Here is a 26,682-nt window from a genome sequence, read left to right as displayed (position 1 = left end):
AGTACCCAGCTTCCTGCGGTGATTTGTCTGGTTCCTTCTTGGAGACCAGCATATGCCACTCTCTGCCCAGCAAGTCACTTGCCCAATTGTGCTTCAGTGCTGTGCCTGGGGCGAGGCGCTCCAAGTGGTTTATACCGTCTTGCTGCAATCCCAGCGTTTCTAGGATAGCGTTGTGTGTATTCACAGGGACAGGTTGTCAAAAGCACTTAGCACCAAGCAGCTCCTGTCTGGCGTGGATGGCCAAATCTTCTACTGATCGCTTCTGATCCTCTGGCCCTTATTTAGCAAGTGGTAGCCAAGCTGTCTTGCAAGCCCACCCTCAACTGTGGGTCCTGAGCTCTTCTGAAGCCTTGGGCCTTAGTGCTTATAAGGCCCAGCCCCACAAGCCTGGAGTGGGAGTTGAGGGTGCTCAGCACCTCAGGCAGCGTATTGCACCTTGCAGGATCAGGGTCCCAACGGCAGCAATTGCTTTAGTTACTAACCCTTCGATAAAAGAAGCCTGCTCTTGGCTACAGCTGCGAGCCGGCCATCCAGCGAGTGAACCTCTGTAATCTGCTGTGCCAGCTGTAGGCCTAGCAGCCCCTATCAGAATGCTGGTGCCTGGAGGCACAGTTCTCACAGGCAAGGGCGTGTGAGCATCTTTCTGTGTCGTCTGGTGCTGAACAGAATTCCACAACGCGCGGTGACTCTTCCCTCTGTGTCGGGCTTGCAGCCTGAGTGCGTATCCAGCATTTGTTTATGCCAGCGCGCCTCTTCCTATCTTCTGCTCCTATTTGTGCAACCACATGTTCCATCATTAAACCAAACTCCTGGGATACCTGTCTCTGTCACAGAGATTTCACTTCCTCATTGCCCTACCTTTCTTGTCACTGCACTCGCATCCGGGGAGAATAGTGTAAAATCTACCCTCCCTCGTCTAGAAAAGACGGCAGAACCACACCCTTTCCCCTGTCCCACTTAACACCTGTATGCACACATTGCCAGACTCTGCTCTCCTTTTTGCACCGGTGCAAATGCAGAATCACGTCAGTAGAATTACTCCTCATTTATACAGGTGTAACTGAGACCCATATTTGGTCCACTGACCTGATCATGAAGTGTCACGGCTCTTTTTATCTGATTCCAGAGTGTGTGTGATAAAGATAGGAAATCCCTTCTTATTGCTGTTTGACAGATGGATTAACTAAGGCCCTTGCCCAAAGGCACACAGTATGGCGGAGCCCAGATGAGAAACCAGGTCCCCTGATTCCCAGCTCAGTGCTCCAACCGTCACACCACAGCACACCTCCATTGGTAGTTGCAATTTTAAACCCGGGGTTAATGGAGTCAGCGGAGACTGAGATGCTTCGCTTTTTCTCAGGGCAAATTTAATCTGTTACACATTGCAGCTATTAAAAATTAAAATCAGTAATAGGTTACTGATTACCTTTGCATCATGCTTGGAACAGCACTAGGCAGTGTGCGTCCAATGACTTTATGACTTACACTCTGATCTGGAATGACAGGATTGCCAAGAGGACTAGCTAAGTAACGTAGGTTGCTTTCCTGCCTGAAAAGTAATTGATTGTCTCAATCTTTTTTTTTTAAGTGACATGAATGCAATCCCCTTTAATTACATACATAATGGGAATCTCTAAATTTACATTAGAAGTGATAGAAAATTATAAGGGACTTAAGTCCTCATGCTTCAGGGCAAAATAAAAAAAATTGGCTAGACCAATTTGGGCTGGAAATAAGGTGTAGATTTCTAACAGTGAGAGTAATTAACCATTGGAACAATTTACCAAAGATCATGGTAGATTCTCCATCACTGGCCATTTTGAAATCAAGATGGGGATTTTTTTAAATGTTTTTCTAAAAGATCTGCTCTAGGAATTATTTTGGGGAAGTTCTGTGGCCTGTGCAATACAGGAGGCGAGAGCAGATAATCACAATGGTCCTTTCTGGCCTTGAAATCTATAGAAAGTCAACCACTAACTGGTAAGGGTTAGAAAGAAACTTTCCCCAAGGATCAGATTATCGCATAATTGCCCATTACAGGGTTTCTTGCATCTTCTGAAGATAACTACCCGTATTGTAGAGCTGACAGTTGCACACACGCTGGGCAGAAGTGTGTCTATGAACATCTAGGGGGTGTATTGGAGTGGAAGTTGGCTGTGGCCGGGGAAGTAATGAATCTGCTAGGATAGGTATGGGCTTAAATTCTGCCAGCCAATTTGGCTGGCCATATGCCTGCAGAACGCCGTAGGCTTCCATGGGAATGGTGCCAGAGGCAAGCATACTTTGGCCCCATGTTGTTCCTGTTTCAGATGATCTGTTGTCTGATCTTTCCTAAGAAGCAGCAGATTTGTATATCGTAACACTTGTGACACGAGTTCCTGAGAAATGTTTGCTTTTTCTTTTGAAATGTTTACATCTTGGAATTCTCTCCCACGCCCCTTCCTCTTCTCCCCCCTTCCCTGCCCCCCGTTTTTGTGATTCCCTAAGTTTTGAACCCATTGTCTGACTGACTGCCCCACATCATGTCATGGTTTCATTTAGATGAGAGATTTAGCTATGCTGACCTAACTCCCGGAGTAAAGCGTGCTAGGTCGATGAAGAATTCCTCCATTGACTGTCTCTCAGGGAGGTGAGTTACCTACACCAGTGAGAGAACCCTCTTGTCAGCATAGGTAGTGTCTACACTGTTGTGGTGCAGTGTGTGTAGCATTTTAAGGGTAGACATACCCTTAAGCACCTAAGTCACTTTGGCATTTGTGAAAATGTTAGCCCTCGTTTGGAGGACATTTAGTAGAGCATTTTACAACACTCGAAATGGCTGAAAAATATGAAAACGGTAGGAGTGTGACTTATTCCTCTGAACTGTCTCTTTGTAGGTCCCGAATTTATCTCTGTCCTATAGAAACCAGTGACGGGGGAAATCTCGAAAGGTTCTGTGTGAATCAGCTAGTTTGAGATGAGCTTACCCAGAATCAGAAGAGAGAGAATAATCATTTTATTATATATTTATGTGCACTGGTGGCATCTGTAGTAGCTGGCTACAGATCCCTCAAGAGCGTACATTATCATTGTGTTTTTTTACTTAGGGTCTTGGTGCCTCCTACTTTCGATCTGACCAAAAAGCAGCTCTTTTTATTCCATACTGTGCCTTTAAATTCCTAGGCATCTGATTGAGGCAGCTGCAGTTTTGCATTCTGCTCAAACCCAGCAAGTTATAGAAGAATGTCACACTGTTTTCTTGGACTTTACTTTTGTCCTTTCTCAATTCATTATTTTCCCTTTTAATGTAAAAATGACTTAAACTGGAAGTACAGAATGGCTCTGTGTGGCTTGGGAGTGGGGAGCCAAGAGAATTTAACACAAACCTCAAATGTTTGTTTGGGTCTCAGTTCGCAGTACTGCGAAACCCCAAGCATTGAAAAATCATCAATCAGGCATATCCTGAGACTGGATGTACCAAAAAAAAAAAGCTTTTAAAAAAAGTACACATTCCTGGTTCATATGCCATTTGGCTTGGTTTTGAGCCTTTAGGATTCACGTTTTCAAGCTATTTTTTCCTAGCAAATGAGGGTGTGACACTTTTTTTTTTTTTTGATGCGAAGAAGGAGAGAAAAAGTTGTAATCCTATGGCTCCAGGAACTGCGAGGCCGTTAAGAAAAAGAACTACATGTCGCAAGACTTGTGGTAAAATCATGAGAATTGGTAACAGTGATTGATTGTTGTGAGCAAAAGATTCAGAGGAATTCTTGTATATCTCCTCCTGTTATCCCATTTCTTATACTCCTTTAGATTAACCTTCTATTGTTTGTAAGCCTGGCTGTCTTTTTTAGGATTTATGGGGCCCCATGCACTGTTATTAAACTGGTGCCCCTATGCCCGACAGCAGCCTGGGCTTGCAGCCTGGGGTAGGGGGACCAGACAGCAAAGGATACCAAGCCGCTGGCCCTTCCCATGGCGGCGGAGAGTCACCGTTCCCCGGAGAGACCCCCTGTGCCCTCTTCCTCACGCGGAATGCATGGCGCTGGCGCATTCGGCTCTGTGAATACAGCCCCGCCCAAGGAGACTGCAGTGCGCGCTGGGTGTGTGAGAGCCGACCCACTCTTACCTGCTGTCATGGGCGGTGGGTGACGCTGCCACTTGAGGAGGCCAGCTCTCCTCACTGTCTCCCTCCGCTCTTCCCTCCCCCGCCCTGCTCGCCCCTTTCCAGCCAAATCCATGAAGCAAATGACATTTGAAAAACGAGGACTCTGGTAGCACCTTAAAGAAAACAGATTTATTTGGACATAAGCTTTCGTGGGCAAAAAACACCACTTCTTCAGCTGCATAGAGAAAATTACAGATACAGGCATAGCTATACTGGCACATGAAGAGAACCAAAGTGGAGAACCAAACTCTTCATGTGTCAGTATAACTATGCCTGTATTTGTAATTTTCCACTCCATGCCTCTGAAGAAATGAGTTTTTTACCCGCGAAAGCTTATGCCCAAATAAATCTGAGTCCGGTGGCACCTTAGAGACTCGTTGTTTTTTGTGGATACAGACTAACACGGCTGCCCCTCTGATATTTGGAAAAACCCACTCTTCTGTAGTTTCTTTCTAAAGAAAATGGAGCATGTTTTCCACTATATGCCAGAAGGTGAAGACTGGACATGCAGAAGGTACCTAATTTAAAAGCAGTAAATTTAGGAATAAAAAAATGTCAGTCATGGGTTTTTTGATTATACCCTGAAGTTTCAGAGATTTATTTGCAAAAAACTTTGTAGTAAGTGTAAGTCAGCTGTCCTGCTGAATACAACATTAAATATTATGGAATACATGATGCAGCTCTTCTGTTTTACATTTTCTTAATCCGTATTTCTAAGCTGATTTTTATACTTTAAATATACTCTTAAGCCTGCATAAAGTAATTTAAAATAATGTCTTTGTTTCAGTGAGTTAAATATGTAGTAATCTGGAATGATTAATCAGTCACAGAGGTTTAGTGCGTTCATAACAAGGTTCATTGCTTTTAGAAAAAGGGAACGCTAACTTACTATGTGTGATCTCCATAACAATAGGCATGTTTATGAAATTCACCAACTTTAAAAAAATGTTTCCAAAGATTTTAGGCATAACAAAGGGTTTTATATCCTACTAAGGTAGTGATTTTGCTAGAGGGTTCTCTTAAAACTAGTTCATCAAATAGTCTAGAAGTAAAGAAAAGGAAACGTCATTTGTCCCACTATCTGGCAGGAAAGGGGTGTTGTTCCTTTAAGGGCTGTCTTCGGCGGGGGGGAGGGGGTGTGTGTGAAGGGAGAAAGGGATGGACAGGAAGACTTTAGAAGCAAGGTTTTTGTACTATAGCAATTAAAATGTGTATTTGAGATAAGGGTGGACTTTTTGAAGGATTTATTTTAAACTGTCTGAAGATACAAGCATTTAAGGCTAAAGATGTGCATCTAAAAATGTGTGCAAGGATTTTTAGAGGTGTGGGGTGGTTTTTTTTATTATCTTCAGCAACACGCTAATGAAATAGTTTAAAATTTGCTTTAAAATTTAAGGTCCTGTAGACTAACATGTCCTGAGTAAATATTAGTCGTGCACAACTGTTTTGTCAGTGAATTCAGAAACAGACAGTATGTACCTGGGGTTTGGCAAATGCCGGTTAGATGGCTTCGTCACCACTGCAATGGATCTTTAACAGTTTCAGTGTTGTGCTAATAGGTCTGGAAGACCTTTCCCTTTTAAGTTACTAGATCCCCACCAGAGGAAGACTCACCAGGCTGCAGCAGCTAGCTGTGGGAGCCTGCAGGAAGGGTCAGAACAGAGATCGGAAGACCCAGGAGGGTGGACACTAAGACCCAGGAGGGTGGACACTAAGACCCAGGGGTGCCCCAAATTTTCAGGTGCCCTACCCAGCTGTGTGTGCTTAAGGACGGCCCTGTTTGTAAATCAGTTGGAAACAGAGGTCTGGTATAAAAAACACAACTTGACGTATGTACAGGAAATACCAAATCACTTCAAGCTTCCTAGCCTGCTATATCTTTTGTGTCCGTCTCTTTTTTGAGCCTTAGCCCATATTTTTTGCCTTCAGTGGGTTGTTCTGTGTGTAAAGTGCAGCACAAATATATTCGTCAGCAAGATTGTGGCTAGGGCTAGTTGAAAATTATCCACCGACGCTTATTTTTAAATGGAAAAAAATGGAGTTTTGTTTGTGTAATGTCTGCTTTCCTCTATTTTTTGCCTAATTTTTTATCAGAAAACTTCTAGCTGCAAACTCCCCTCTCCTTTTTCACTTTCCACGCTTTTTTAATGAAAAATCAAACTTCCTCTGAATTTTTGACAATGATTTTTTTGTTTTTGTTTAAATTTTTCCACAGCAGGGGAAACCCAGTTTCCGAGTAGCTCTTTAATTATGGCACAACAAGCTTCGTTACTAACGGGAGAGTGAGTGTAGCAGGCTGATGATGCACCATACATCTGCCTACTCACAGCTTAGCGAGAGAGGCTTTCAGACGAGCTTGGGGAACAGCTGTTAAGCACGGTTGAGTGAGGTACGCTGTGCAGTCATGACTGACCCAGGGATCCTTGAGAGAGAGTCACAGCTGAAATGAGTGAATCATGAGTCAGTCAGATCCTTGGCAACAAGGTGGCAGCTCTACCAGAAATGCTCCGGAACAAATAAAAGAATAGTCACTTTTTCTCTCCCCTTCTCTCTGCAGAGAATCCCGGAGGAGCTAACCCTAGATGCCTTACTGGATATGAATGAGTCCAAGGTGAAAGAAACCATGAAGAGATGTGGGGCCAGTGATGAGGAGTGTTCCAGACTCAATGGGGCTCTCACCTGCTTAAGGAAGGTGACCGAATCAGGTATAGATTTCCTTGCTGTTTGCTGGGATTAGTAGCTAAACAGACAGTTCCCCCCCCCCCCCCCAACTCCATCTTGTTTTGGGCTTATTCTGCTGGCAACATTTAAGGGCCAAGTTTTGCCCTTGAATGCACATGGGGTTCATGTGATTTGAAGTTATCAGGAGCCGTGTACCCATCAGAGGACAGGAAATGGCTCTCGAGGTGCATTCGGTTCTGGAAAGGACTATATAAATCAGGGGTCAGTAACCTTTCAGAAGTGGTGTGCTGAGTCTTCATTTATTTACTCGAATTTAAGGTTTCGCATGCCAGTAATACATGTTAACGTTTTTAGAAGGTCTTTCTATAAGTCTATAATATATAACTAAACTATTGTTATATAAAGTACATAAGGCTTTTAAAATTAAAATGCAGAGCCCCCCGGACTGGTGGCCAGGACCTGAGCAGTGTGAGTGCCACTGAAAATCAGCTTGAGTGCCGCCTTCGGCACCCATGCCATAGGTTGCCTACCCCTGATATAAATGGTCCCTTCTAACTCAGTAGACCTGCTCAGAGTCCAGTCTGCTGACTGCTAAAAAGATTGTCTTCTGTTTTAAACAGTAGCACCAACACACTTCTTTGGCATGTGGTGCTGGAATAGGGTGACCAGATGTCCGGATATTATTGGCTTTGCCTTGCATATAAGGCCCTACCAATTTCATGGTTCTTTTTTTGGTCAAATCATAGAATATCAGGGTTGGAAGGGACCTCTGGAGGTCATCTAGTCCAACCCCCTGCTCAAAGCAGGACCAATTCCCAACTAAATCAACACAATTCACAGTCATAGGATTTAAAAAATCATAAATATCATGATTTCAGCTATTTGAATCTGAAATTTCACAGTGTTGTAATTGTAGGGTCCTGACCCAAAAGGAGTTGTAGGGTTATTATGGGGGGCGGGAGGGGGAGTTTCGGTACTGTCACACTTACTTCTGTGCTGCTGCCTGCAGAGCTGGGCCCTCAGTCAGCAGCCGCCACTGTCCGACTGCCCAGCTCTGAAGGCAGCGGTGCAGAAGAAAGGATGGCACGGTATGGGATTGTCACCCTTACTTCGGTGCTGCCGCTGGTGGAGCGCTGCCTTCAGAACTGGGTGCCTGGCCAACAGCCGCCTTTCTCCAGCCACGCAGCACTGAAGTCAGCGCTATAGTAAGGGTGGCTATATTATGGACCCCCCGCAAATAACCTTGTGACCCCCTGCAACTCCCTTTTGGTCAGAACCCCTCAATTTGAGAAACGCTGGTCTCCCCTGTGAAATCTGTATAGTATGGGGTAAAAGCATACGAAAGTCCAGATTTCACAGTGGGAGACCAGATTTCATGGTCCATGTCGCATTTTTCATTGCCATGAATTTGGTAGGGCCCAACTTATATATGCAACTATATACCCCTGCCTTCCTGATTTTATTTTATTTTTTTATAGACACACTTTCTGTCTGGTCACCCTAAGCTGGAGGCGTATCTATCTCCCTCAATAACAGACTCATTAGCAGAGTTGCAATTGCAGATCTGTATTGGTGGTGGTGCAAGAGCCAGAAAAAAAACTAGCATGACCTTTTTTTTCAGATTGTAAGGGGATGGAGGGGAAATGTGAAATAAGCATCTTTACGCAAACTGATTGGATCTAGTTTCAAGTCACTCAGAGCTAGTGAACTCTGTTTTTTTCCAAGCCCCTTCTTTGAAAAGTGCTGCTCGTAAAGGCACAGTACTCTGTAGTTATGGAAGCCTGGGAGTGTTACTTGCAGCAAACCATCCTTATCTGCATCAGATCTTTCTTTGTAGCAGTTACTGCTCTGTCATTTTTCAGAGTAGCAGCCGTGTTAGTCTGTATCCGCAAAAAGAACAGGAGGACTTGTGGCACCTTAGAGAATAAATTGATTTGAGCATAAGCTTTCGTGGGCTACAGCCCACTTCATCAGATGCATTGAATGGAACATATAGTAAGAAGACAGACCCACACTGAAAAGGTGGAAGTTGCCATGCCAACTCGTGTCATTTCCTGTTTGGTAATCTGACAGTTCATACCTCTGGCAAATCTAAGGACCTGCAAACGGAAAAGTTAGCAAAGAACTTGACTTCATGTTTCCTTTCCTTTTTTTTTTCTTCTTCTTCTTCTAATCTTTCCATCTTTAGGTTGTCAAGTATTTTCCATCCATACAGTGGCAAAACAGCTATCGCCTCTAGCTCAAGAGACATGTTGCTGTTTCCTGTAAGCAATGGCACCTGACCCAAAGTTCTAATTTATGTTGTTTGGTATGAGAGGTAGTTTTTAGAGCCGAGGACTCTTGAGTTCTGTTCCCAGTTCTGCCACTGACTGGCTAGTGTTATTTAAGCCGCGATGCTTAATGTCTTTGGCCCTGATCCATTAAGTCATTTTAAGCATGTGCTGAACTTTAAGTGTGTGAGTTGTCCCATTGTCTTTGATGGGATGTGTCTCATGCTTAAAGTTAAGCCTGTGCATAAGTGTTTAGATGGATGTGGGTCTTATTCACCACTCACTGCCTCCTTTGATGGATACTTTCCTTCCTCTTAAGGATGTGCGGGAATTTAATGGAGGTCTTTGGATGAGAGGCGTTAGGAAAGAGAGCCCTACCCCTTCCAAGATCATACTGCTGGGGAAGCTGGACAGGTTCACTTCCCCCACCCAGCATAAACTGGCAGCTTATGTAGCACTGACGAAACAAAAGTTACTAGATTGCCGATGAGGATGAGCGCTATCACTCTAACAGAGGCAGCTGTGCCTTGCTACTCCAAGGTGTCTGGTGTGTGGTAAGCTACAGGCAGCAGCTAAGCACTGGTGATGTATGGGGACAAGTGAGAGATGGAGATGTTTTGAATACAGTTTTTGTGGTTTGATGCAACTTTATTTTTCCAGCTGTAGATGGGGGTGGGAGGTTGTATTCTTGATGGAATCACCCCATTAATACACGTTGTGTCTCTCTCTGTCATAAGGCCAGCTTTATCAAGGCACGTAAAGATGCAGATAGGTGCCTAGTGAGCTTTACAGAAGTTGCCCAAGTGAATTAGATGTCTAATCTCCATAGACTTTCAATGCGAGTTGGACACCTAACTGACTTAACTCCCATTAACAGTCTATGGCAGATAGGAACCTGACTCCGTTAGGCACTTCCCTAAATCCCACCAGGCACCTCTCTGCATCTCAGGTACCTAAATACCTTTGTACATCTAGCCCCAAGCCAGTCATGCACCTTATAGGAGGAAGGAGGTTTATTTAGGTTTTGAAGCTCATGGCTACAGTCAGGAAAAGGGAACAGTTTCTGTTGCAGTCATTTGAAGGGAATTTTAGCTGGTGGTTTAAAAGACTGGAGTTGAAACAATGGCCTGGCCAGATGACAAGGGAAAAATCTCCTATTGTCCTTAAGCCGCACTGTGCTGGCTTTCTGTCCATTGCTAACACTGCTACTGTTGGTGAACAGGTGGGGAGTTAAAAGAAGATCTGTTGTGGAATCCTTCTGATGCGCGTCGAGAGAGCACCTCTGCACACCCTGCAGAACCCTCCTGTCCTCCAGGCCCCACGTGGACTCATGGCATGCTGCATCTTTCGAAGGGCAACAGCCAGCAGGCACGCTCTGTGTCTGTGTCCGCTATACCTTCTTCGGATTCTCTTGCCTCGAGCCAAGGACCTTCGAGCTACATGGATAGCTTCCTGGAACCTTTAGCCTTCCCCACCCACAGTGGTCGAGTAGTATTTAGGACTCCTCACAGCATCACCATCACACCGCCAACGACACCTCAGTTCAAGAGGCGTCACAAATTGAAACCTCCACGGACTCCCCCTCCGCCTTGCCGGAAGGTTTTTCAGCTGCTACCAAACTTTCCAACCCTCACAAGAAGCAAGTCCCATGAATCACAGCTGGGCAACAGGATAGATGAAGTTCCTCCTGTAAAGTAAGCACTGGGGTTTCCATCCTCTTCTAGTGGTGGTGGGGGGTAGGGGGGTTGTGTTTTTTACACATGGGGCTTAATTAGTTATGGTTATTGATGCGTATGAAAGAGTTCAGCAGAAAACCACATGTGACGGTGTGATAAATTCTGCATAGCTTTTAAATGCAAGTGCAATGAAGTGTGTACACACACACACACTGTTGGGCCTCTGCCGGCAGCAAGTATAGAGTTTGATTTTTAGCAATGGGTGAGAGGTATTCCCTTGAATTGAAAAGATCTGTAGCCAGCTGCAGCTTTGCTTTACATCTAGTGGTGAAATCCTGGTTGAAGTCAATGATAAAACTATTGACTTCAGGGGGGGCCCAATGTAGCACTTCATTGTTGCGGAGAGTGTAACGGACCAAAAAGGCCTTGCTCATCCTCCATATGGCTTTGTACATCTCCATGCATTCTGTTTTTGGCATGGAATTCATAAATGATAAGCTCTGTTGAAAATCCCAGCTGTAAATTCTAAGGAAGTTAAGCACCCATGTGATTTGGATGCCTAACCCCCTTAAGCTCCTTTGACAATCCCAGTCTGTAACTAACATCCATTTATGCATAGTATGTGTGTGCAAGGGGATCTTGCACTCTGTCCAGTGAGTTTTATCACTTATGCGCACAAGAGAATGTACAAAATATTGTGCACGCAGGTGCAAAGATGCCTGTGCCAAAAACAGAGGCCATATTTTTAATATAGAGTCTTAAAGGTCGTAATAAAGACTCTGCATTTAAGGGAGAAGTTTAGATCATCTGTCATGTGATTACTTGTGTTGAAAATGAATCTTTTTTTTCTTTTTGTCTTCCAGGTTTGGTAAGAGACAGATTTTTTGGGGGGCAGTCTTCACATCCTTGCCTGTGGGGGAAAGAACGTCTTGTCTTTGCGTCTCCAGCATGGTCCTCTTTTTTTTTTTATGCTACCTTTTGGAAGTCCTCAGTGTAGAGCAGTTAACATCAGCAGGCATTTTGCTTGCATGAGAGCTGCAGGATCCGTCCTTATTTGTTAATGCATGCTCTTCAGATGAATAGAGCAACAAAAAGAAACCCTGATACTGTAGGGATTGGACGAGCATTGAAGATGTTCTGGGTTTTTTTTAAATTTCTCCTCTGTCATTCCAGCCTCCTGGTGTCAATGTCTGATATTTAAAAGCTCTAATTTCATAACTGTCCATTCAGCATCAGGGCGTATCTTTGCCAGATCCTTCTACTTAGTGTAATGTTTCTTAAGTTTCATGTAGCCTTGGCTTTAGGGATCATGCAATGCCTGTATTTGCAATATGGGGTTTTATGAGTAAGTAGCCAAGTTAATCATCACTTAGGGCTCAGCTGTGCAGGGTGCAGAACACTCTGGCTCTGAACAGCAAAGCACTTGGGCCCATGCTTAGCTTTAAGCACATGAATAGTCCCATTGGAGTCAATAGGGCTAGTCAGATGTTTAAAATTAAGCATGTGCCCATGTGCTTGTCAGCATCAGGATGAGCACTCAGCAGCTCGCAGGATCAAGCTCTTAGCACTTTTATCAGGGTACTTACTGTACCAACCTGCCGTTCAGTTTAGTGGGATGCTGCGGCATGACAACAGAGGTCGGACCATACATGTCTGTTTCATGAACCACTGCCTTCATCATGAAGCTAACCTAGAAAACCGCTTGTCCTTTGAAACTCTTTAGCCTGCCTGTAAAAAATAAAATAAAATTAAGGAGATTTTTGTGTGCAATATATGGCCTGGTAAGCATTTAAAAAGCATGACTGGTTTAAAACACAATCCTAGAAGTTACTTTCCCAAAAAGAAATGAACCTAAAATGAATGGAAATGTGAACATCTCCCTTGTGGAGAACTCCTATAGAAACCAGTAGAGATCTGTAGCTATTTTGATAGGATTGCGTAGAGATTACTTTACTTTAGAACCTATGGAATAGAACAGTAATTGAGAGATTTTTTTAAGGCCTTTTTAACTATTCTTTTTAAAGGTCCTCACTCTCCCTATTAAATTGTGTAGTATGTTTAAAGAAGAGAAATCCTAGAGAAAGATCACTTTCTCTTACATTCAGTAAGAATTTTCTTTGCGTTTATATGTCCTAACCAAAGTTCCGAGCCTTTAGTTAAAAAAACACTGGGCTTTGGTTGACCATCTCATGACATCTGTTGTATGCAAGCTGTCATTAGAGGGGGAATAGAGGTGTAGTTGCCCTCAATCGTCCACTAAGGGCACCCACTTTTAGGCTTCCAGCCATCACCTCTGTTGGGCGGAGACCCTCCTCTCTTTCCCTCCTGACTAGGTTGTTTTCCATGCTGCACAGTTCCCCGCCTGTGCTGCTGTTCTCAGCAAGCCAGACTGCCTAAACAGGCTAGCGTCTGCGTTTTGCTCTCTTTCCAGAGGCTATAAGCAGCATAATTGCCCACAGTTACAAGCTACCGCACAGCTCCTTCTAAACAAGCACCTTTTATTCTTAAGGTGAAAGCATTACAGAGAAAACACGAAAACCCATAAAAGAACCACCACACATGCTAATGAGTTTACCAGAGATCACCCCCAGCTCCAGCTAGGGCTCGGGTAGGAGTCAGTCCTTCAATCCCCACCAAGGAGTTTTTCTCAGCTTCCTTAGCAGTTTCCCAGGAAATCCACTTCCCATGTATTATCCCAAACAACCGTTCTTGTCTGCTACATTGTTCAGTACCGTCCTTTTGATCAGCCGGGCCCGCAATTATTTAATACAGTGGACTCCAAAGATACTTGCATTTAATTCAGTGTGGTTTTTCAAGGCCATCGCAGGAAATAATTGCCATATTAGTCACAAGTTGCTGCTGCCTTTTATAAAATTGTTGACATCAGTCAAGCATAGTCTGTGATATTGGAGAATGTAGGTGCGTTGACGTACATCTACAGAGCCCGCAGCGGCAAGCCTCCCAGCCTGGAACAATAGACGTGGGCTAGTGCTCTAAAAACAGCTGTGTCTGCAGCGCGCTGGAGCTTGGGCTGTATATTTTTAGAGCGCTAGCGTGAACCCTGCAACCCAAGTCTCTGGACCCAAGCTGGGAGGCTTGGGGCTGCCAGCTGTGTTAGAGGTACAGTGGAACATTTCAGTGATGCCTCAATAAAAAAGGATCTGGTGCCATCTAGGGACCGAATGAGAGACTGTTGGTGCCAGTGGGAACTGTGCACACAGACTGTGACTATATAGTGTCAGGTTTTCCAACATGTTAATATTTAACATGTAGCCTTATTTAGAGGCAGCATTGCCCACTAGATAGAGCACTACATGGGGACGTCGGGAAACCTGGCTTCTTTTCCCAGCTCTGCCACTGGCCAACTGAGTGACTTTCAGCAAGACGCTTCACCACTTGTGCCTCGGCGTCCTGAACTGCAGAATGAGGATAATGATTCCAACCTTCTTTGTAAAGCTTAGTGATCTATTGATGAAAGCCTATATAAGAGCTGGGTATTAGTAATAGATAAACCATTATTTGGTGGTCTCCTTCCAGATCAAAGCTGCCTGCCTAAGCAGGCATTTGAAGCTGATTGAAAATTGAGAACCTGCAGGGGGGTTTTCCCCTTCAAAATCTGTTTTTAAAAGACATTTTCTTGCTAATATAGGGCTAGAATTGTGTAAGCTTGACTGCTGTTGGAGTCTCAGGCCATGGCTACACTTGCAGATTTGCAGCGCTGCAGCAGGGTGTGAAAAAACACCCCCTCCAGCACTGCAAGTTGCGGCGCTGCAAAGCACCAGTGTGATCAGAGCCCTAGCGCTGGGAGCTCCCAGCGCTGTACGTTAATCCCCATAGGGAGGTGGAGTACGGACAGCGCTGGGAGAGCTCTCTCCCAGCGCTGGCGCTCCGACCACACTCGCGCTTCAAAGTGCTGCCGCAGGAGCGCTCCCGCAGCAGCGCTGTGCAGCGCTAAGTGTCGCCATAGCCTCAGTAAGGCTGCTCATATGAGGAAGTGCTCCTCAGCATGAGTAAGCATTGCCCAAATCTAGCCCATTGTACTGAAAGGGACAGGAAGTCGTTTCAGCTGCATGTCTAGCTTGCCTTAACATTTACCAAAAGCCTGTTATCATTTTAACAGTCTGCCACTGATGCAAATGTTTGTTAGCAGTGTCTGATGTGGCCTCCTTTAGGGGATGGTGCATTTGCAGGCTGGGTGGATTTTTCCCATCTCTAACCATGATCCTGAAATAATAGTTAATAAATTAATAGGGAAAAACAAATTTAGAAATCCACACTCCTATTAAATGGGGAGCTGGGAGCCAGCTACAGCTTATGTTGGGTCCACACCATGAAGAGAGCGTCTCCCGTGGCTCTGTTGCAACAAGTGAACTATTCCCCTCTGTGCTACCATAATTAGTGACCCTGAGGCATAAGGCCAAGGGAGAAAGGTTCTCGACTCCCGTCAATTTCGGTGGGTGTTGGGTGCCAGACCCAGGTGCAGGGGGAGATATGCTAGAGGTGTGTTACCGATCTCTTTTTGGAAACACAGGTGGGATTTGCTGTTTGTTGTTCCCTTAGAAGTGAGATTTTAATGTGCAAATTTCACTTTAGATTTCTAAAGTGCTCACGAACTATGGGCATTTTTTTTGTGGCTAACTTTTTTTTTTAAACCTAATTTTGTTCCCCATCAGATCTTCCCCAGGGATCCCCTCAGATGGTACGAAGAGACATTGGCATATCCGTAACCCACAGGTAAACACCAACACAAAATACAGCAGGAGCTGCAAAGGAAGGGAAATGGATGTTGCCGTAATCTGAACCATGATGTTTTAGTGCAGTTTCTAGCTGACTCTGAGACAGAATTTTAAGGTGCCTTGGGTGCCTCCTGTGGGAAGTTCAGCCTTGACTCTGCATTTCCTAGGTTGCTATTGGTTTTAACTCCAATGTCCTTAAACAGTATTACACATTGGAACTGTTGATGGGTCTCTGTAAATCAACCAGCCTCAGGAGTTGTCAACCAGCAATTCCAGTTTGCAAAACTGCACTGAAAAATGGCAAAAATCTCCTGGGAGTTGGACACCAGCATGTGTGTGTGATGGTGCATGCTGGTTCTTCTTGACAAACAAGCCCTGTCTGCTTACCTGTGATTTGCTGTAAGCTGAAATTGACCCCAGTACAGATGGCCAGCACAAAACCTATGCTTGTCCTCTGCACAAAGATCACTTTCATTCCCTGAGCAGGTGCTGGCTTCCTTAAATTCCTTCCTTCCTTTTTTTTTTAAAGCCACTTCCATCAGAGTTTCCCTCTTATAAGAGGCTGCACTGTAAACTGGCTGTAGTTAAACAGTGGCGTTTCAGTTAAAGTTTGGTTTTTTTGTTTAACTGGCCCCACGATAACACTTTCCCCCTTCTGCTCAGATTCTCTACAAAATCTTGGTTATCTCAGATGTGCCACGTGTGTCAGAAAAGCATGATGTTCGGCGTGAAGTGTAAGCACTGCAGGTGAGCACTGAATGCTGGTCCCTCACTGAAGGATGTTTCATGCCGTTCGATTTTATTATTGATCTGAGACATATTTGCTTTGCTTCTTAGTTTGTTACAACTTCGGGCCCTGCATTGGGGTCCATGAACAAAGAGAGTGGTGGAGGGAGAGGAAACATAACCCACTGACTAGAGTGGTGACTTGGAGTGATGTCTGGGTCTTCCATGCTCTGCCACAGGCTTCCTGCGTGACCTTGGTCAAGTCACTTAGTCTCTCTGTGCCTCAGTTCCCCATCTGTAAAGTGAGGCTAATAGTGCTCTCCTACTTCACATGGGTTTCGTGAGGATAAATACATTTTTTAAAATGTAATGTGTTCAGATCCTACAGCAATGGGGCCATATAAATACCTCATAGCAGGGCAACATCTGGGCACAGACCCTGGTGCACAGTCAGATCACAGGGCAGAACTGGGGCCCTGTTAGTTTGCAGGACCTTTGAAATCAGCATGTGATGTGCTTGGGGAGGCCTAGACTCTGGATTGTCCGTAATGAATTAGTTGCTATCTAATGTGTGCGTGTGTCTCTCTTTCACACAGATTAAAGTGTCATAACAAATGTACTAAAGAGGCCCCTGCTTGCAGAATATCTTTCCTTCCTAGTAAGTTTGCTCTGAGTCGCAGCATTTTATCTTTCATCACTGATGTTATCGCCCTGAGAATCAGTCTGAATAAACCCTTCTCTTCCTCTTTCTCCTTCCCCTTTCAGTAGCAAAAATAAGAAGGACGGAGTCTGTCCCTTCTGATATTAATAACCCTGTGGATAGACCTGCAGAGCCGCAGTTTGGAACCCTTCCAAAAGCACTAACGAAAAAGGTACTTGCTGAACAAAGCTTGTGATGCGTCTCCGCAATTGAATTGTGAGCCAGTCTGGGGAAGATGCAGCACCGTGTCTAGCGCAGTGACAGCTGCATTATTTTTCGCACGTTTTGTTTTTGGCTTCTCTGTGCAAAGAGTCTTGGTTTCTACGTGTGACATGTTCCACTTGTGAAATGTGGCTTCTGAGCTGCTCCAGCCCCTCTGCTGTTGGGGGCGGGATTGAAACCTAGAACCAGAGCAATTGAGTGGGAAAGTGCACGGGCCACAAATTTTCAGTCACAATGGTGGCTTGATGGAAAACTGGGTTTTTTTATCAAACAAAAATTGTTGTGGAAAAAGTCTGTTTCCTGCAGAAAACTGAGGTTTTGTTGAAATAGTGAATGCTCAGAAACCAAAAACTTCTCAGTTTTCAACCAAAACCTGAAATATTTTGGTTCCAATTAGCATCTCCCGTGAATTGTTGCTTGGATGTCTTATGTTCCTCCATGGACCGGGCTCTCTGGCCAGACTGCCTCTCCTTTGACGGACCGTGGCCGGGGCTCCTAGGACTCACCACTGCCCCTAGCCAAGAGGGGTGAAAGTGGCCCATTCTGGGAGCTGTAGTCTGGCTAGAGAGCCCAGCCCACAGAGGAGACTGGGAACCTCAGGTACCCAGATTATAACTCCCAGAGGCACTGAGGTGCCATTTTGTATTCAGATATTTCCGTTGTTGATATTTTTCTGAGAAGTTAACTTTCCAAGGAATAAAAATTCCTTTTCCATCCAGTGCGAAGGGAAAAGCTGTACTGGACCGGCCTGTTCATCTCGGCCCAGTGCAGGGTTGTTTCCTATAGTGCATTTCAGAGGGGTTCCCAGTCTGGGGGTTGTGACCCGTGGAGGATTGGGAGTAGGTGCCAGAGTCATGACAACCCTGCCCTTCCATGGTGCTAAGTGGGGGCAGGGTCCCAGCAAGCTCCCAGTGAAATGGGAGGGAGAGGGTAGTGTGAGAACCGCTGGTTTGAAGGCTCAAGCGATGAGTGCTTCCGCCTCTGGGTAGGGAAACGACAAATGAGCTGGTGGCTGTTACCTTGCCCAGTGCCCTGGCGCAACTGCTGCATTTCTCATTCACAACTGGAACCGAGAGGGAGGCCCCTTGCAAACAAAACTGCACAGCACGTTTGAGAAACAGACTGCGCAGATGTGCGCACAATTGAACTGTGTGAAGAGGGTCGAGAATGTCTTGAACTGGGATGGTTTGTAAGGCATAAAAACAGCGGTTCCAGAGCAGGGTGGGGGACTTGGATGTAGATGTATTTATTGCTTCGGTTTGGCTTGTCCCCCAACCAGAAGCAAAACAAAGATGCTCCAAAAATCCCAAGGGCCTAACTTTCAGTAGTGTTGCGCATCCGCAGTCTCCAATGGGATGTGCAGGTGCTCAGTAGCTTTTAAGAATCCATCCCCCCCCAAAACATCCCTGTCTGCTACCTAATAACAGGGCTTTGCTGTGTCAAGGTCGTTTTCAACTAGATTGGACTACAAGTAACACATTCCTCCCGTTCACCTGAAGAGTTTGGTGGCCCTGCACCCCTTTTTTTTTGTTTCACTTTCTGTATAAAGAACTCCACGCTCTTAATTTTGTCTGTGATTCCTCAGAACACCACCTAGTGTCCGATCCTGCTTTGACTGAAGTCATTGGGAGTTCTGCCGCTGACTTGAGTGGGAGCAGCACTCAGGTCTTATGCTGAGATTTTAAAGCTGCTTTGGGTGCCACGTTCCCATTAATGCTGAGACCATCTGCTGCTTTTCCAGCCTCCTGCCCGTAAATCTCATGGGAAGAGCCTACTTCCTTGCTGTTTGCACTCAGCGACAGTGATTTGCTGATCTGCTTTGGGGAAAGTTGGTGACCCATCAGTCAGCGTCTCCCTTTCCTCAGCAAAAATCACCCAGTGGCTTTTGTTGCTTTTTGCAGGATCATCCCCCGGCAGTAAACCATCTAGACTCCAGCAGTAATCCCTCTTCTACCACCTCCTCCACGCCGTCTTCTCCAGCACCTTTCCAGTCTTCCAATCCTCCCAGCGCAACACCTCCCCCAAATCCCTCCCCCATGGGCCAGCGGTTTCACTTTCCAGGTAACTGATTTTTTTCAGGAGAACTGTGGAATGTCAGACTTCCCAACTTCCTGGGCAATGCCCTGGTGGCCAAGGGCATGGCCTGTGTACTCTCGTAACCCAGCAAGGACGTTCGTGCACAGCCCTCCCCGTGCAGAATAGCACCGCTTCCACTACCTGAGGCTGCCTTGGCTAGGATACAGGCCTGTATCAAGCTGGCTTCTGCAGTGTGCTTGTTCCCATTTTGGGGTCTATAACTCATGCTCTTGGGTATCAACCAGAACCTGGCCTGTTGTTTTACAAAGTGCTTCCAGGTCCTGCAGGGGCTCTATAAATGGAGGGGATTTCTGTCATGGTCGTTGCACTGGGATGGAGGGTGGGTGCTCATCAGCTAATTGTGACCAGGCAGACAACCAGCTGCAGATAAAATAGCTTTTGGCCCAGTAATTTAGGGGAAGACAGGAAATTGATTGCCATGTGGAAGACCCTCAGTGCTTTGCTTTCTTGACTTGTGCATTTGGTTTCTAGATGATATAAGGTACGGGCAACACGTCCCATGATGATGTGCAGCCATTTGATACAGAGTAAGGGTCTACTGCCTACCCCAGAAGCAGGCTGTTTCCCCACCTGGCAGGCATGTGTTTTTGATGTAGAGTTCCACTTGGGGAGCAGGGTCTACTCCCCTCCCCTCCCCTCTCTTGCACAGGAAGTTCAGTCCCCACAGCCTGACATAACTTCCAAGGTCAATGAAGACTCTGGGCCTTTGCACAGCCATTCTGTTGTACCTTAGGAGCTGTGCTGCCATTGTCCGACTCCCCCTCACATCTGTTCAGAAGCAGCTGCACTGGAGAGTCTGTGGAAATCCTGCCTCCAGCAGCATTCACACCTGATCTGGTTTCTAATCGGAAGCATGCTTTGTTTCCATGGATTTCTAAAACCAGCTGCTCCCTGGGCGTCCTCCCTTCTCCTCAAGAATGTGAAGAAACTCCCCTATGGCCTGCTGGGTTCCTGGGAGAGTGATACATGTGCAAAGGTGTCACTCCCTCCACAGTGCCCACCTATAACCAGACAGTCTGGTGTCCCCTCCACTGATGTGAAACAGAGGGAAGGAATTGGTATCTGCACTTGAGCTCCATTTTTATCTGCATCCTGGTTGCAGCAGTACAATCTCTAGGCAGCTTTGGGGAGAGGAGCAGAAAGCTCCTGGGAAGCCAATCTTTGACTTTGAGATCAAAGAAGGAGAAAAGCTGCCCTGACTTGCACATCTTGTGCCTCTCTGCCTTGTTTCATGCAGTCTGAAATGTGTGTAGTTTTAAAAGCTGTTGAAAGTAAATTGACCTACTCTGGAACAAAGTTCACTGAGAGAAGTTTTACGTGTCTTCAGTGGTCTCATCTTTCCAAATTTCCCTCTTTTGAAAGAGCATATGAAAATTCAGTGACATTCTCCTCTGGGGGGTGGGTGTGTGGGTGTGTCTTGAAATCATGAGCAACTTGATTAATGGAGTGAAGAGTAGAAATAAAAACCAGGACAAAAACGTGCTTTGGTCATCCGTGGTGTTCATTTAGGAGTCTCCTCCTAGGAGGATTTTTGAAATGGCTGAGTCAGACATCTGTGGTGGGAAGTGTTTGCATTATAGGAGTGTTACAAAACACACTCTCTGCAATGAGTAGCATGAAGCCAGGGGGACTTCTTGCACGTGTAAGGAATACAGACAAGAGCCAGGGTTGTACAGTCAGCAAATTTCTTTGCTGGGGTCAAATTTCGTTCCTTCGGCCTGGAAATCTTACTTGGTGCTGTTAAAATAGCCGTTGTGTTTTTTCTGTCAAGTCTTTGATCCATCAAATGTTGCTGTTTTAAATGCACAGTCTACTGTGATCAGGGCCAGCTCCAGCGCTTTTTGCCACCCCAAGTGACGAGGGGGGGAAAAAAAAAAGCCGCGATTGGCGGCACTTCGGCAGCAGGTCCTTCCCTCAGAGGGACCGAGGGACCTGCCGCCGAAGACCCAGACGTGCTGCGCCTTTGTGTCAGCTGCCTCAAGCACCTGCTTACTGCGCTGGTGCCTGGAGCTGGCCCTGGTTGTGATAGCCAAGACACGAAATAGAGAAGAAGCAGGATTTGATTACACAAAACAGAAACCTACCTGACAATTCATTGGAATAAAATTAGCAAAAAGAAATGTGAATGGGCCAGATCCTCAGCTGGTGTAAGTTGGCAGAGCTCCATTGAGAACAAGGGAAGAGCAATGTGGCCTAGTAGACAGCCATAAGAACATAAGTCACTTCATCTCAGTTTTCCCTTCTGTAAAATGGGGATAATGACACAGACCTCCTCCTTTGAGGTGTACTGATGACAAGCGCTATAGAAGGTTTAGTATTATCATTAGTGTGCCAATGTACGCCAGCTGAGGGCTGAACCACCGTGTTCTTGATCTCCCCATCTGGCCACATTCATGATCAGTAACTCAGCTTTCACCTGATTTTGATTTCATCTGTCATTCTATTCAGTCTTCCAAACATGCATGTGCTGAAATCCACCCATTGATCTGGCTGGTAATTAATCTACTAATCTGTTGCTCAAACAATGAGTTGGGACTAATTCACTGAATGCGTATGGGGCATTTGCTGATGCTATCTCTTGCCACACTTAACTTGTTTGTTTTTTATTATTTCCTGGTGATTTTTTGCTGTCCTCTTTTTATGTATAAAGCTGCCTACTACATTCAGCATAGACAACAGTTTATCTTCCCAGGTGAGTTCATTGCTTTAATTCTGCTAACCAGCTTGTGCAGTTTCTGTCCAAATTAAACTATTTTTAAACCTCCTGCTTCTTTTTGAATGCTCCTGCTTTTTTCAAAATAAATAAATAAAAATTTAAAGCTTTCTCTTGTGTCAACATAAACAGTAACACTAAGCCATTCTTTCCTAATGTGTGTTTCTTCTTTACATTTTAAAGTGACATAGATGACTTGTTTAGCTGCAACAGAGGAGAATCCCATCGCAAAAGTCTATGTACCACATTGATATTCCTTTGAAAAATCTTACCCCTGTTTTCAGAGGGCCTCATCCTCAGCTGGTGTAAATGGATGCATCTGAGGATCTGGACAATAGGGATTTAAGAAAGATTTAGTTGGTTCAGGTCAGACACTTTGGCTTTCATAGCTATTGGTGTGGAGCTGATTTTAAGGTTTGTTTGTCTAGAAGATGCAATCGTTGTCCTACTACCATCAGTAGAACCCATTTAAAAGTTCACCCTGTTCCTTTTGGAGTCTTGTCAGGGTTTCTGTTTGTTTTCAAAATAGGGCCTTCATTAGGGAATGTATTTGTGGGGGGTGGGTGTAGTAGACTGAAGGAGGAAGTGCAGCAGTGACTGTGCATGAACGTTCCCTAACCCCCAGCTTGTTGGTTACTATAGTGGGCCCTTCCCTGAAGATCTTAGAATCTAATTTTCAAAGAATCCTAGAAACAGAGGGTTAGCGCTAATCTACCCCCTGCCAAGGTGCAAGATTTTAGACATAAGTCCCGTTCCCTCTCTGTTCCTTAGTGTGTGTCTGTCACACCCTGTGATTGCAGCTTGTGGACATACCTGAGCTAGCTTGAATCTAGCTAGCTCGGGTGACGGAGCAGCGAAGCCGCAGCAGCGCAGACTTTAGTGTGGGTTAGCTGCCCGAGTGATTACACAGGGTTCTGGGCCAGCTTGTACTACCCATGCTGAAACCCTCGTGGCTACAGCTTCACTGCTCCATTCCCTGCGCTAGCCAGATTCAAGCTAGCCTGGAGTCCACCTCTGTAAAGTGGCTGATAATGATGGTACCTGCCTGTCTCACAGAGGTGTCTGTAAACCACTTAGAGGGCCTTGAATGAAAAGCAAAATATTTTTGACTGAAGAATAAGAAACTAATCTAATCTTACAGCGTCCTATTTCTGCAACTGGTGTTCTTCACAGGAGTTTCTTTTTTTTAAATCCAGTTTAAATTCAGATTAACTGTGAGAGGCAGGCTTCCAGAAAGAGTCAGGCTTGGGTAATAGCTTATGGGGTGGTTTATAGAGAATGGGTGACCTAAGCCAAGCTGACACTGAGTGGTGCTGATGAGCCACGTGGGTAAAGCAATCAATTGTATATTTCATCATGAGCATCATTAGAAATGTGATTTAGAAGCCGTACGAAATTGTGTGCCTGAAGCTGGCTCCAGTTCTGCAAGCAGATGCACAAGTGCTTAACTTTAAGCACATAACCATAAGCAGTCCAAAGTACTAGTCAAGCACATCCAGGTACATTTTTGCAGGATTAAGTTAGCAGAGGAATTGAATAATTCACAAAATGTTATAGGTAGTAATTGAACAGGAAAATAATCAGATTCAATCAACATGAATGCCCATAATTTAGCACTATGCTGGTTGTTGGTTTGCTTAGTGTGTAGAAATGTCAGTGTGTATTTTCTGGATGAGAAATAAATCCACAGTAGTACACTGTAGGGATTAAGTGTGAAATATGTGTATTACATTGCAGATTTTTATTTTTTTTAGAAATCCCCAGCTCCCCACAAGTAATACAGCCGCCTGAAATAGCTGAAGACACTAAGTAAGCATTATGTTTCTTTATCCTTTTGTTCACATCATAGCTAACTGAAACGCTAACATTTTTGTTGAGTGGTTAGAGAAGAGGGCCAGTAGGCAGGACTTCTGGGTTCCATTCTGAACTGTGCCATCAATTCATTGTGCAACTTTGGGGAAAGCACTTAACCTCTCTTTACCAACCTTGTAAAATGGGTATGATGCTTCTCTCACTCCAGGGGTATTGTAGGGCTTAACTAATGTTAATACAGCACTTGGATGAAAGGCTCTCTTAATGTGAAAAGTTTTTTGTTTGTTTGTTTTTAATCAGTAGAAATCCTCAAAATGTGGAGGAGAGGTTCCCCACAGAAAGCTTTTTTTTTTAAAAAATCAATTTTTCATCTAAATTTTCCACAGAGAATTTTGGGTTTACTGAAAAATGTTGGCCAAAAACTAAATTTTGTTTGTGGCTGAAATATTTCTGTTTACAGGTATTTGGGGGGGTGTTTTTTGTTAGCAACAACAGCAGCAAAATCGTTAATTGAAAAACGAACTTTCTATCAAACAGTTTCAACATAATATTTTTGGCTTATCAGTCATTATTATTATTTTATTATTATTATTATTCCCCAGTAATCTTCTAAACCCGTGAGCATTAGAAAATGACATTTGCCAAATGATGTGATGGACAGTGCTTGCGGGTTGTGTTGCCTAATGGCCTCTGCTCTCCACACCTCTTTCCCCTGGGCCACCGTCGCACCCCATGGCGCTCTGTCTTTTTGATGGGGATTGACCCAATCTTCCGGTCAGGTCACCGATCACTCTTTTCTCTCTACTGATCCCTGCGGGTGTGCAGTCCCAACCAGGGGTTTCCAAAAATCATCACCCTTTCCTTCCTCCCTCCAAGGGGGAGCCTAGCAGTAAGGCTTATCGTGCCCTTCTGAATGAAGGGGGTTGGTAGAGAGGAGCCCAGGTCCTCCCACTCCACTGGGTTCCAGCCCAGGGCCCTGTAAGAGGTACCAATGTCCATCAGCCAACCCAACCTTAAGGGTTGCCTTAAGGCTGCCTCGCTGGGCTGCTTCCTCCCACCCATGCTCTTGCCGAAGTCTTATCGTTTGCTTCACAGTAGTAAAGGAAAAGATAATTGAACCATAATTGAATTGCTGAAAATCTAAGCAGCAGCCCAGCTTCCTCGCCTGAGTCCATGTGCCGTCATATTTTCATTGTAAACCCATTTTCTCTTGATAGTGCTGATGAACAGCTGGACGCAGAGGGGGTTGAAGAACCTGATGCAGAGGTATGCTTGTGGGTGAACGGATCACCTTTCTTTGGCCGCGCTCAGACGCAGTCACACAGGCTGTATTAAAAGCTAACTAGCAGTGCTGTGGTCTTCAAGATAGGACTGCTGAAATCAGCATTGCTTTACTGTGTAATGAAATAGAGGTCTGTGCTACAAAATATCTCCTTTAGTAACCCACTGTTCATGCTACAACCAGGTTAGGCTGCAAACACTTGGGTATTTTTACTTGGCTACATCTCACTTGCCTGCCTGTTAGTCCAATTGGAAAGGGTATAGCTAAGGAGCTTTTTTGATATTCGCTCAATTCTCAATAAATTGGCATGGCTATTTGGTGCCAGTATGACGGCTGTAATTTTCATCTAGAAAAAGCCTTTGATTGCAGCGATTGTTGGAAGTGAATTTGTTTTTAAAATTTTTAAAAACATTTTTGTAAAATAACCCTTTTAAATCTGCATGTGATTAAGATCCAAGACTACCTATAAATCAGGGGTGGCCAACCTGTGGCTCCGGAGCCACATGCGGCTCTTCGAAAGTTATTATGCGGCTCCTTGTACAGGCACCGACTCCGGGGCTGGCACTACAGGCACCAACTTTCCAGTGTGCCGGGGAGGGTGTGCTCACTGATCGACCCGTGGCTCTGCCACAGGCCCTGCCCCAATTCCACCCCTTCCTGCCCCCTCCCATGAGTCTGCTGTGCCCTCACTCTTCCCTATCCTCTCTAGAGCCTCCGGCACGCCACAAAACGGGTGATTGGGAGGTGTTAGGCGGGAGCAGGAGGCGCTGATTGGTGGGGCTGCCGGTGCGTGGGAGGAGCTGGGAGCCAGGGGGGCAGAAGCTGATTTGGTGGGGCATGGTGGGGACTGCAGATGTATTACTGCGGTTCTTTGGCAATGTACATTGGTAAATTCTGGCTCCTTCTCAGGCTCAGGTTGGCCACCCCTGCTATAAACAGTCAGATTAGCTCATGGTTCCAATCCAGCACAGCACATGCTTAACTTTAAGCAAGTGAGTAGTCCCATAGACTTCACTGGGACGGCTCCTCTGCTTAAACACGTGCTTAAGTGCTTTGCTGGATCAGGAAGTAAAAGTGGATTGCTGTAGGGCTGGGCGGCAAACCAGTTTGTTACAGGCTTTAATTCAGTGACCATGGTCTTCAGTGAGAGTCCTTCAGTTGACTTCACTGGGCTTTAGATCTGGCCCAAAATGAGAATCTCGCTTCAAACTCACATGGAACGTGGTCTTGAAGTTTGAAGAAGCTTTTGGTTCCCCTTTCTGAAAATCGTCTTTTCATTTGCAGAATTCAGGTCAAATCCTGAGAGGTGCTGAGCACCTACGACTCCCGCAAAAGTCCACGTTTAGTTCCAAGTGCTCAGCACCACATGGGCTCGAGCCCTCTAGCTCCAGCCAGAAGTGGGGAGATACCATGAGAGGGGTTGTTCTCGCAGCCTTCCCAGCTGCACTTTACAGCTTTGGGAGGTTAAAATCAGCCTCTGGATTTCTGGGTTCTTAGCCAGATAAAGCCACAAGCTGAACCCTTTTGAGGTTCTCCCGTCATTTAATCACCTTTGGGGTTTATGTTGGCTGGAGGAATACAAATACAGATTGGGCTAAGAGTCAGTGACCAACCACCAGGTG

General features: G+C 45.3%; 1 protein-coding gene across 14 annotated transcripts in view; it reads left to right on the top strand.

Annotated features, from left to right (window-relative positions):
* KSR1 (kinase suppressor of ras 1) overlaps window positions 1-26,682 on the top strand; it is a 149,245-nt gene that overhangs the window by 103,581 nt on the left and 18,982 nt on the right. For 11 of the 14 annotated variants that reach the window (XM_039508233.1, XM_039508237.1, XM_039508232.1 and 8 more), the window contains 11 exons: window positions 6,702-6,849; window positions 10,319-10,790; window positions 11,636-11,640; window positions 15,446-15,506; window positions 16,172-16,255; window positions 16,831-16,892; window positions 17,000-17,106; window positions 19,058-19,217; window positions 21,904-21,945; window positions 23,721-23,775; window positions 24,996-25,044. In XM_039508233.1, coding sequence (XP_039364167.1) covers window positions 6,702-6,849; window positions 10,319-10,790; window positions 11,636-11,640; window positions 15,446-15,506; window positions 16,172-16,255; window positions 16,831-16,892; window positions 17,000-17,106; window positions 19,058-19,217; window positions 21,904-21,945; window positions 23,721-23,775; window positions 24,996-25,044 — 1,245 coding nt within the window. Of the gene's footprint in view, window positions 1-6,394; window positions 6,534-6,701; window positions 6,850-10,318; window positions 10,791-11,635; window positions 11,641-15,445; window positions 15,507-16,171; window positions 16,256-16,830; window positions 16,893-16,999; window positions 17,107-19,057; window positions 19,218-21,903; window positions 21,946-23,720; window positions 23,776-24,995; window positions 25,045-26,682 lie in introns of those variants that run through there. The other 3 variants (XM_039508239.1, XM_039508227.1, XM_039508228.1) reach the window with 3 other exon arrangements.

Source organism: Mauremys reevesii, linkage group 20 (assembly GCF_016161935.1).
Source record: "Mauremys reevesii isolate NIE-2019 linkage group 20, ASM1616193v1, whole genome shotgun sequence".
NCBI classification, from domain to species: domain Eukaryota; kingdom Metazoa; phylum Chordata; order Testudines; family Geoemydidae; genus Mauremys; species Mauremys reevesii.
The sequence above is the reverse complement of the archived record's forward strand: the minus strand, read 5'-3'. Positions and strand labels throughout refer to the sequence as shown.